General features: G+C 31.5%; 1 protein-coding gene across 1 annotated transcript in view; it reads right to left on the reverse strand.

Annotated features, from left to right (window-relative positions):
* The window catches only part of LOC105160066 (zinc-finger homeodomain protein 10-like), an 8129-nt gene extending 726 nt beyond the window's left edge, over positions 1-7403 (reverse strand). Inside the window, exon 1 of the mRNA XM_011077331.1 lies at positions 7388-7403. Within this exon, the coding sequence (XP_011075633.1) occupies positions 7388-7403 (16 nt within the window). The remainder of the gene's footprint in view (positions 1-7387) is intronic.

Raw genomic sequence — 12992 nt, forward strand, 5'->3', positions numbered from 1 at the left:
GGGGTGGGGGGGGGGGTTACAACCGGACAAAACATCTTTTCCAATAATGGATAATCATGTAAGATTTTAATTCAAACTCAACTTTATTTTATGATTTAACGTGTACTCATAATACTTATGATGTAATTGAAGGAATGAACTAAACCTAATTCTAAATAATTTTTTCTTTAACCGCTTAGTCAAGGAAATTTGAAAGGTTGATACATAGTTCTTGTTGTAATAAGAGAAAGTTTTAGTTCAGATTCGGCTCAATTAGATTTAGGCCAATTATATGATAAGTACATTACACATACTATGTAATTGGTGTACAGTTCACATAAAATGATGGAAAATTTTAGCCCAGACCTGATTCGGCCAAACTTGAATCAATCATACGGCAAGTGCAATACATTTGTCAATGTGACTGGTGTACATGTTAGGAAAAGTGATCAGTCACATTGTCAGTATAGCACAGTTGCTCTATGATTAGTTTGATTCAGCCAAATTTAGTTTGGGCTAGAATTTTTCGAAAATGACCTATCACGGAGTAAGTGTGATAGTTTGATTCCGGTCAAATTTAATTCGAATAAGAATTTTCTTGTAATAAGATATTATACTTATGACAACATCCCGCTAGAGTTTAGTTGTGGTATCCAATGAGATTTTTATAAAATCAATCCTCGCGTGAATTTGAATTATTTATATTTATTTTAATTTAATTTAATTGATGTATTTTTTAATTAACTAAGAATTTGTTGAAGAAATAAAACGTTTTTTGAATTGATTGTTGAATGCATAATATATCAGATGTAAAATCGTGAGATTGGTCGGCCCTCAAAGTCAGGATTTGCTGCTTAACACAATTATTGTATCTTCTTAATCACACAAGATTGAGATTTGAGAGAGAGCTTCGTGACTATATTCCATGGACCTAATAATTAATATATATTCTTCATCTTCATTTAAATTAATAATTAATTAATACCTGTTTCAAGGCAGGGGAGAATTATATTTTTAAATTAAAAATAAATAAAGTCTATAATATGAAAATTGAATAATTTAAGATTTAACATGATAATAATCAATAGTAAAAGAAATAATAATAGATATAATAATAAACCCGAATTATATTACTGATGCGGCTTGCAATTCAGTAAAAATCTCGTTACGAAAGGTATATTTTTGCTATGATTTTATATGATGTTACAGTTTGCCGTGTCGCTAAGTAGATGTGATTTTAAAACTCACAAGCAACTCAAGCTTTTCGTCTTAGTTAATAGTCATATATTTATTATTTTTAATATATTTAATTTAAAATAGCAACTATAGTATTTTTTTAAATGCAAATTAATAATTCAACCAATAATAATTAAATTTGGAGCACGAGCATGATCCTCCTATAGTAGTGCTACAAATTCGAGTGAGTAGAGGTTCTTTCAAAAAAGGGATAATTACGCTGTCTTTTTATGAAATTTTTTAGTGTAATTATATATAAATTTTTTGTAATTTGAAAATTACATTTAATATTTTTGAAATTTACTTTCATTTAATAAATAAGTCCCTCTATTAATTAAAATTCATTGAATTTGTTGATATTGACAAAAAAAAATAGAATGAAAATTGATATTTACCCTCGATTGACTTATAGCAGGTCAAACAATTTTTTTTCCACTAAACTACCCTTACAACGGTAAAAATATACCTCCTCGTATACATTAACGCGTGAGGGTAATTTGGTCATAATTTGATCTGCAATAAATCAATAATAAGTCGATTGGGTTAAATCCAAACCATATGGGGTTTTCATGTAATTACACCAAATCTCAAGGGGGCGTAATTATCCCTTCAAAAAATTCTAACTCAAATTAAGTTTGATCAAATCTAAATTAATTATATGACGAGTTTAATATAATTATTTTGTAACTAATATATAATTTTAAAAAGTAATTAATTATAAGTACAATTATTTTTGTAGACATTAATATTTAATAAAAACTATTAAAATAATTATATCCTAATCAATTACGTCTACTATTACAGCAAACAACATCCCACTCACCTGACGAAATTCGAACTCATGGCCTCTAAAATCATGGGGTCTCACCTTCGCTGACTAAACTAGGCCTCATTGGTAGAATTGCGACCTGACATTTATGATTATCATTTTATCACACGCAAGCAAGCACGCGCAATTAATTCCAATTTGCATACACAAACTATATACTCCTCCTTGGAGTGCGAATATCTTATAGAGGGTCTTGTACATGCTATGTTAAATACAGATTGACATCGGTACGAGTTTTAATTCAATCTGTATTCTATTATGGAATATTATTTATTCTAATTTTGTATGAATTTTATAATTTTATTTAAAAAGATATCTTATTAAAGAGAGACGAGTCCTTGAAATTTATAAGCCACTTAAGTTCACTGATACCGAATGTGTGCTTACTACAGACATATATCCCTAGCACGAATTTAATCTTATAGGTGTATGTAACATAACATAAAAGAGAAAAATGAAAGCAACCCCCACGTGATATTGCAAATGAGCAAATTACTCCCTTATAAAAAAATAAATACCGATTTACCTTCCTGTATTTTTTAAAATATAACAATTTATCCCATATGATTTTTAAAATGAAGCAATTTACCTTCCTGTATAATGAGGTAAATTACTTTATTTTAAAAAGTACAGGGGATAAATTGCTATATTTTTTTCATAGGGGGTAACGTGCTCATTTTCAATATCACAGGGGATAAATTGCTATTAACCCTAAAATAAAATACTCGGTCTAACGTGCATGGAGTGTTGCATCTCAAGAATCGAAATAATATATTCTTCTTACAAAGATGGGGGGTTGGGGGGTATTTTCATTCATAAGAGACTGGCATGCTACAATGGTTTGTGGTCTTTTGCATAAGGGCTACAAGTAAATCAATAGAGAGAGTGACAATTTAATGAACAAGAATCTGATTCGATTTCAGTGTTTGTGGGTACGAATCCAACTAAACTTATTTATTTGCCTTTATTCCCATTTCTGCTGTTAGGATAAGGTTGGATTAAGGGTAATTATATTATTTTTTAACATTCATTTACTCTTGATCACCTACATAAAGTGACGAGCTCTATCTCCTCAGTGAAATTCGAGTTCGTAACGTTCAAGGAAACGAGCAATGTGTTGTGTTGGTTCTTGAGCGTAATTCCGTCTTATTCAAGGAAAAATACAAGCAACTCCCTTGTGATATTGTAGATGAGTAAATTACTACTCCTATTTATATTATTTCTCATGAGGGTAATTTGCTCATTTATAATATCACGGGAGGTAAAATCCATTAAACCCCTCCCATTTATGTTAAGCTTTCCAAGTCTTGATCAATGATGTACCGATTCGATCCCAGCTCAGAAGTCATCAGGTCGCCAACTTCCTTGATCTAGTTGAAGCAACCAACAATCACGATGTTGAATAGATTGCACTTTTGCTATCCTAGTATTAACAAAATTCCGTAAACCAGGATGTTTCTGTGGTTACTAGGATGAAGCTTGAGTTAGCTCTTTAGTTCGAGTATCTCTGTCTGAATGCCGGGAAGAGAGTCCTGTTGCCTCATCTAGCAAAGAAACCAATGCAAACTTGACGTTATATAGCTGTTGTTATGTAACATTCAATCGTTTTAGTAAGGCTCGAATTTATGACTAGCCAAAATCGCAGGCGTTGTTCATTTGTCATAAAATGAAGGTGTTCTTCAGCTACTCCCAAAACTTGTAAGAATACCAATGTAGAATAAGCGGTAGATTCAGGTGGTTCCTTCTGCCACCTTACTGTTCTTTCTTTGCAGACAGATCGAACGTTGCCTTTGTACACGTACGTTATGGGATCTGGAACTAATTTTAGTTCAACAGTGTAAAAGGTGTGGCCTGTTGTGTGATTTGATGCTAAGTTTGTTGCTGTCCCTTTGTCTACGGCTATAGTTTCCTGTTCCATTGCAACACAATCTTCATCAAGTGTGGCTTTGAACTCAAAAGTAAAGTTTATCCACTTTGCATAAGAAAGCTCATTTTGTCGACCCTAAACTAGTCAAAGGAGTCCATGATATCTGGGAAGTTTCTCCCAATAACGGGTTCGTCTGTTAGTTGTACGTGTAAAATACGGCGATATATGAGAAGATTGCAAGAGTTTGCGTAGGTTAAAAGCCGAAATAAATAATCGTTCAGTGCGTAGGATAAGGCATCTGTCTGCCATTTCTGAAATAAGGTTTTGCTACTGTACAAGGAATATCAAACACATTGTTTTAAGTTGAATCCACTGTTCTTAACTCTGATCAACTTTCCAGGAATTTTGTCTTAGTGGGCTTTGAAGTGGCCGTTCTGCTATTGCAATTTACTGCCAGAGGGAATTGAAGAACTGCAACTTCAGTGCTTGCTAGTTTCTTGAATCAATAGTGTGTGTTTGTGTGTGTGTGTTTGTGCTGTGTTTATGATGTTTTATAGTTCTCAACTGATATACAATTGTCTGGTGGAACAGAAGTTGAGAATATCTTCTCAAAACTTAAGGCATCAAATGTGTAATACTGAAGAGTCTACGATTAGAATAGGATGAAAGAAAACAGAATACCATTACATCTTCAAGAAACGAAGAAATAATGAATCCAAACCGGCCATGTCGTCCTGTCAAAGTGGAAAACCGTTGTCTTTGGTTTTCAGAAGACAAGCCTTGCTCCGTTCAACGCTGCTTACCCTTAGCTTGATATGCACTCGAGAAGTTTGGCTCTGCTCATGGTTTCAGCTTTCCAGGGCCGGCTCGTTGCTATTCTAATGCTATACACATAGCTCTACGTCAAAACTCCAAAACAGATGTGGAAAGCCACTCAACGAACCACATAGAAACCTTAGCTAGCAGACATGATGATCCACCACAAAGGTCATTCAGGTACAAAGTTGTTCCTCTCTTTCAGTGTCAATTTTCTTGCTTGTGTGTGATGCCCGAGAGGTGCCCTGTTCATGTCATGTTCTGTTGTGGATGGGATCCGATCCACGTCGAACTTTCCTCTTGCTCGATTGGTTTGGATCAAACGCTTTGTTCAGACGGGCTCGTTTCTTGTCTGTTCTAAAGCTGTTTGTGTCAACTTCCTTGAGCATGCGATGATTCCTTGTCATCAACGGTTGATCTTGTGCACCTCGTCTGAGGACTAGGCCTGCACTTGTGAAGCCATAAACTTGGTATGGTCGAAATGCTAGTAATCCTATACATATGAATAATAGAAACAGTCTGCCAACGGACAGAAACATGGTTTCTTTGTGAGACTAAACTAATAGGGGTGATGAGAGTATGTATGTTTTTCTTGAAGTGAAGTAGAAGGAGAATATAGGAGGAGTCTGAGGTTGTAATCCTTCTGTCTCTATGTTCCATTGTGGATATATAATTCTTATAAGAATTTGGAGGGGAATTTAAAGCATAAAGCAAGGGATGGCCCAGAATCCATACAAGAGTTTTAGATTCACCCCAATCATAAATCTGCAAATCTAAGCACATTAAGGCTGTAATAAGGGGGAAAAAAGTAAGAATCTGAATAGGATGAATAAAGGTGATTGGAACAACACCCTCGAGAAGCTAAGCATCTTTTTCATTTGTTTCTCTACATTTCTATCATTTGCCCTGCTTTTGTCTTCTTGAACAAAGACCAGCCCGGTCACCCTTGGACTCCCAGCCACGTCATCCCCGTCCCACTTACGTGGCAAGAAAACAAATCCATATTCGACACTCAGGTTCTGTCCCGGCTCGTCCCACATCACTCATTTCAAGTACTCTGTACGACCAATCGTTGAATCACACATAATGACAATGACAATGACGCCGTTTCTTATGAAAATCAAGACTTACCTTAGTGATTAAGAAAGAAAGTTTAATGAAATGGAGCAGCCAAAACACAAGATCTCAAAGCAGTCATAAAAGTGGAATAAAACATCTACCCTTAAAAAACCAAACATTAGCTTTATGCCATTTTGGAGATCTCACTTTAGAATTCCAAGCTCTGTTTTCTATGCAAGAGTCCTGGTTTCTTGTGCTAAATCTGTTTTCTTTATGACTCTTTTGCCAGTTTCTTTGAGTTCTTTTGATTCAACTGTCTCCTTCTCTTTACAATTCTTCTTTTTTTTTTTTAAATTTTCTTTTCTTTTTTTGTTCTTCATTTAACCAGGAAGACCATCTTTTTCTTTATCCACTTTTTTTTTTTTTTTGATGAGGTTAATCAAATACAAAAATCACATGCAACTTGGAACATTCTAAAGCATGCTTTATTTCAAATTCTGCATCTATGCTGTGGGATTCGAATTCGATGATGTCTAGAGGTAACTTTGTAATGGTCCAAAACAATTACGTCCCGACATCGAAAGCTCATCAAAATGGACAGATTCTTTGCTTTTTGATCATCCAATTTGAGTTTTGAAAGAGTGGGTGAATTTTTGCCAACTAGTAGTTCTCATTCTCCAGGAAGGTACAACATGTGTAGCTGAATGTACAAGACCTGCATTGCATAGGTCTTTCATGCACAGCAATCATATGTGTGTGAATCAGTAGAGACAGATGATGCCTGGAATCCCTTTTGCATGTATGATGGACTACATATGAAACAAAGAATCCAGTCTGATTTTTACCTTATGAATGGATATTGGTTTTGATTCTTGAATTTGAGTCTTATTGTTTGTTTATTACTACAAGAATGTAAATTTTCTAAACACGAGTCGAGTTCGAATAGTATGATGTTATACTGCATGGCGAGATAAAGAATGCATTTCTTGCCATAATTGGCACGTAAACATCTATTTATGGTTATACCGATTCAATCGAATTGGGAAAAATTCTCGTAAGAAATTATATATATAAAGAAAAAATAAAGAGGGATAAGGCAAGACATGAAGCTATTACATATGTTGATGTTGTTGTAATTGGGACCGTTTCCTTGCTTTTGGTTTGATGTACTAATTATTAGATCCATGTACTAAAGTGCTACTATTAAAACCTCAAAGGGTTCATCCCGTTCCCCTTTTAAAGTGATGGATCGAATTCTCTTAGGAAAAGTGAAGATTGATGATCTTCAAGAATTATGTTCCAAAGAATATGCACAAATTCTTGATTGCATTCTCAAAGCAAGAAAAATTCTTTTCCAAATCAGGTTGGGTCGAATCAAATCAATTACGGAGCAAATGTGATATACTTGGTACGTGATTGCTCATTTTTTCTGAAATTATACACCAATCACACAACAAATATACTACACTTATCATGTAATTCGTTTAAATCCAACCAAACCCGATCCAAATTAAATATCCCATGAAGCAATGGTCTTTTAGATCTTTTATCAAACACATGGGCTCCACTGAATAACAAAGAAGCAAAATAGACCAACTCACCTTTCAACATTCCCATTTTCCAACTCATTTGGACCATTTCCAATCAATAAAAGAAAATAAAGAGTCATTTGAGCCATTCCATTGAAGCAATCACCATAGTTTTGGGTGATCAATACTTATTTAATCATATATTTTATTATCACTTCCTCTTCTTATAAATGGTAACTCCATGAAATATAAATATTCATATATTTAACTTAGAGATATTATCGACGTTATGTAATTAATAACTTACATAAAGCGAGAAAAATAGATAATTATTGTGGATAAATCAATGTCTTAAACTCAATTATTGGTATATTCAAACATGAAAAGAAGAACAAGATTGATAACTTGTTATGTATCTTTAATGTCCTAAACAAGGGGGAAGTGGGACACTGCAAATGGAATGTTACTCATAAGCCCCAACCCTAATATGCTTTGCTTTACTTTGAGATCATTCCCATCATTTTGATCAACAAAAAGAAAAAGTTTCCCAAAAAGATAAATGTTGATCCTACTCTCTCTCTCTCTATATATATATATATATATTAATGAAAATAATCAATTGTTATTCTTTTTTTTTTAATAAGTCGATTACAATGATCAATATCAAATATTAATATCTAACAACTACCAACAACAATAACAATCATATATTATTTATAATATCAAATTATATCTAATCAACATCTACTATTAAAGTATAAGCATCCTATACATTGGTCATGTTGGGTCCCACGATCTTAAAGTTATGGGCCCCAACTTTACCAATTAAGTTAGTCCTCGCCACATACACAAGTTGTATATAAGAAGAAGAAAAAAAAAAGGAGTTTTAAGGTTGCATTTGGATTGAAAGATTTGAAATTATGGATTGAAAATTCTTAAATAATATTTTTTTTTATTTTGTTTGGATATTTTAAAATTTAAAGAATTTCAAATCCTTCCATTCTAATTTTGAATTATGTTTTATTGAATGTGATATCAAAAAGGAATCATTTGAAATTCTTTGTTCAAATTTTTCTCTCAAATCCAAAATCATCAATACAAATCCACCCTATAATATGATTTTTAATTGGACTTAAATGTATAAAACCCCAGTATTTTCAAAAATTCTCCAAAAATCCCCTTTTATTTTAAAAATAGGCGAAAAACCCCTCTTTGCTTTCTTAAACATAGCTCAATTACTCCTCCCCGTTAAATCTAACCAACAACAGTTAATTTTTTTTTAATAAAATAACCGTTATACCTTTATTTAATATCTATTATTTCTTCTTTTAATGACCATTGGATCTTTTTTTATCAAATAATGATCGCCATAGCTAATTAATTAATCTCCATCATTAGATATTTAAAAAAAAAAAAACGTATGGATTCGACAAATTATTTAAACTTATATTATATATAAATAATTCAAAATTCTAAAAAAAATTGTTATTATTATATATAAAAAAAAAGGAAAAAAAATAACTACCACCAACTTCCTACCATAGTAAAAAAAAAGTAAAAAGTCAATTTTTTACCATAGTAATTTCAGATAAAATATAGGGCATTTTAGTCAATAAAGAAAAATATTAAAATATACAAAAATAATCAAGCCCAAACACACTTCAAGCAGGTGCATCCCACATTTCATTAGTTTCTAATGGAATGGAAGTTTCTATTGAATTTATTAAAACACATTAGGCTATTTAATCTATCTTTAAAAAATAGAGAAATTTTTAGCCATTTCAAGTAAATAGGGGGGAATGGAATTTAGCCTTTTTAATTATTAGGGGTGGCAAATAGGTGGTGTGGATTGAGCAATGTGGCAAGAAATTCACACTTGTATTGATGTGGTGGTGATTTTGAGTAAGGGATGAAGGTGAAATTTACCCTCAACACAAGAACACAATCAGATATAATTCAAGTCTAGTGAGAGAATTTTTTGGAAGAGGATAGAGTGAGTCAGATCGTCCGTCACATAGACGAGCAAATGGATGACTTTTGGCTTGGCACATGACTCAGGTACGTGATATGTCCCTTTATTTTTACTTGTGTATTAGATTTTTTTTGCTTACTTGGCTGTTTTTTCGCAGGCTCTTGTTGTGACCACGATGACTCGGAACCGACGGGCAGCAAAGATAGGGGAGATAAGCTGCTTGGAGGCCGCCATGAAGCAACATGACCTCGAGTTCTCCAGTTTGAAGGATTTATGGGGCTGTTGAGAATGTCGCTACTTGAGAATGCTGTTTTGAGCGGGAGACGACCATATTGAGAAATTCTTTTACCTTTGCATCTTGTGTTGCTTTTGTCGCTAAGACCAAAGAAGAGGTTATTTCCAAATTTTAATCCTCCAATGAGTTTGAAACTTTCATAGCTGATTGGGCCACTACCAGTTACAACCGGTTTCTCCATCGAACTTTCCGCGAGAAGGGTAGAGTTATAGAGGAGAATATCGATCTTCTTAACCCTAAGGTGTTGGAGGAGGAGGGAGAGACGGATCTTGCTTCTGGTGTAAACCCCAGGACCTTGGGGGAGATGGGGGAGTATAGTTGTTCTAGCTTTTTAAATTTTGTAATCGGATGATTGGCATGTATTGTGCTTAATGCTTCGGATGATTTTTGTTCGACTTTTAGTTGGATATTTGTCTTTGTTATATAATCGACATTTAATATTTGGGATGATTTTCTTTCGCCTCATATGGTCAGACCTTTTGGTATGTAAATCAATAATATTTTATATATATGAGCATAGTCTTTTCACTTTAATGAGCTCTTCCGTTCCTTTACAATATATGTTCATGGGATGTTGCCTCAAAGGATGATTTTGCTTGGAATTCAATACCACCTGATACCAACCATTAAGACACAAGTGCTAACTGATTTCGTCGTTCAAGTTGGCATATGACGAAACGAGCATTTCTACGTTGACTTGGAGCTTGTATGTGGATAGATCGTCCACATCCGAAGGGAGTGGAAAGGGGATAGTCTTGGTAAGCCCCCAAGGAGACAAGTTAGAATACGCTACAAAGTTGGAGTTCCCCTCGTCGGACAACAAGGCTGAATACGAGGCATTCTTGGCAAGAGTAGAATTAGCTTTAGCCACGGGTGCGATAAAGATTGTCATCTACAGTGATTCTCAACTGATGATCAATCTGATCCAAGGATTCTACAAAGCACGATGTGAAAAAATGGCCAAGAAAAAGCAAGCTTTTGAATAAGGGAGTAAACGAAAAATTTACCCTCGACACAACAACACAGCAAAATAATAATTCAAGTCTAGTGAGAGAATTTTTTTTTTGGGAGAGGATGAAATGAGCGGTCAAATCAATGGATAATAACCTACCTTTAAAAATAATATCTTAAGTACTTATTATGATGTTTGTAGGGTGCATGCATTTATTGTATGGCTTACACACAAAGAAGTTACTTTCTTACTGTTGTAAATAAATGTTTACTAACGTATGCCCATGCTATGCACAGATTAAATTAATAAATAATTAAAATATATTTTTTAAAGATTTTCTTTTTGTAAAAGTCAAATAAAAGAGATGCTTTTAGATTAATAATATAAATAAATTTTGCTCTTCAAATTACATTACATCAATATTTAAAAAAAATTAAAATTCACAATGTATACAAAGAGATATATCAATAGAAATAATTGAATAAGTATTACTTCTATAAATTAAAAAACAACCATCTTTATATTGAAAAAAGATACAAAGAATAAATTCAAGTTTGAGTTTCATAATGTACTAACATACTATACATTCAAAATTTTTGTTAATAAAATTTAGGCAAGTCCTAAAGTAGATAAATTTCAAATTAAATGATGAAAACATAATTAACTTATTAAGGTTCAACTTATAATATACAAAATAAAATAAATAAATCAATCAAATCACTAATTAATAAAATCAGAATTTTATATTAATTGACAATAATTTAATAAGAGCATGATTAATTATTGACTTAAATAGTTTAAGAGAAGAAGAAATATCTTTTTGAAATTGAACATAAATAAATAGTATATATAATAAGATGAGAATGAATAATTGATGACCTAAATAATTTAAATAACCATAAAGAACCAACAAAAAAAATTCAACCTAATTGGAAAAATTAGAATTAGGAGAATTTAATCTTTTGTAAAAAAAAAATCAATATATATATAATACAAAGGTTAGATTAAAAAAAAGAATTAAGTTTACATACAACAAAGTCGATAAAATGGCTAGCGAACGAATAAATACGTACAAAAAGAAAATTCAATAAACGAAATTTTATGATAAAAAAATTCAAAACATAAAAAATTTTATGAACCCATAAGAAAATGATAAATAAAAATTAAAAAAATATTTATAATTATCACAAAAATCATATATTTCATGAACTCGTGAAATAAAATTGGATAATAAAGAATGTAAGAAAAAGCAATGAAAAACAAATTGATCTTTCATGATCGCGTAAATGAAAATTGATAATAAAAACCAATAATTCGAACATAAGAAATTTTATGAGCTCTTAAAAAATAATAAATATAAATTAAAAAAATAATTATAATTAACACAAAAATCATTAATTTCATGAACTTATGAAACAAAAATCAATGACAAAGGTTTCGATCTTTCATGATCTCATGAAACAAAAATTAATAATAAAAAAATAAGAATCAACGAAAACAAATTCGAACATAAGAAATTTCATAAATTTATAAAAAAAACTAATAAATATAAATTAAACAAAAATTAAGAAAAATAATACTTAATGTTCTTCATAAATATGAAACAACCAATTACCATAATTTTAAACAATAAAAAATCAAAATTCTAAAAGATTAGAAATAACAAAATATCAACTAATAAATTATAATAAGTATTTTAATAAATAACATCAGTCAATAAATGTCTCATTCCCTCTATATAGTAAAAAGATAAAAGTTACAATAATTACATAATAGATGTCTTTAAGAGAAATAAATAAAATAAAATAAATAAATTTATATTAAAAACAATGAGAAATATCTTTGTGTTTGTTAAAAAAAGCCAAAAAATAAAGAGTGTATATGCAAATTGAAAAATTAGATGATGGAGAAATAAGAAGATGTTTTTCATATACAAAATCAATTTTCTATTATATTATAAAAACGGGCAAAAAATGCAAGCAACTCCCTTGTCCTATTGTAAATGAGAAAATTACCTCCTTATGGAAATACAAATAGCGATTTACCTCCTTATATTTTTTAAAATACAACAATTTACCCCATTATGATTTTTAAAATGAAGCAATTTACCTTCCTGTATAAGGAGGTAAATTGCTTCATTTAAAAAGTATAGAGGGATAAATTGCTATTTTATTTTTTTTTTCATAGGGGAGTAATGTGCTCATTGGGATAAATTGCTATTTTTTTTTTTCATAGGGGAGTAATGTGCTCAATTTCAATATCGCAGGGGGATAAATTGCTATTTATCCTATAAAAAAAGTATGCATCCCAAAATACAACCTTCATTAATGAATTAAATACAATCAGGAAGAGGTTGCATTTGCTGCATATTTCATTAATTATTGCTTATGTTTGGTGTTCTTTAAATATTTTCATGAGGGTTTTCTTATTTTTATGCAAAATTTTTGGATGAAAATTT

Source organism: Sesamum indicum, linkage group LG4, assembly GCF_000512975.1.
Source record: "Sesamum indicum cultivar Zhongzhi No. 13 linkage group LG4, S_indicum_v1.0, whole genome shotgun sequence".
Lineage (NCBI taxonomy): Eukaryota > Viridiplantae > Streptophyta > Magnoliopsida > Lamiales > Pedaliaceae > Sesamum > Sesamum indicum.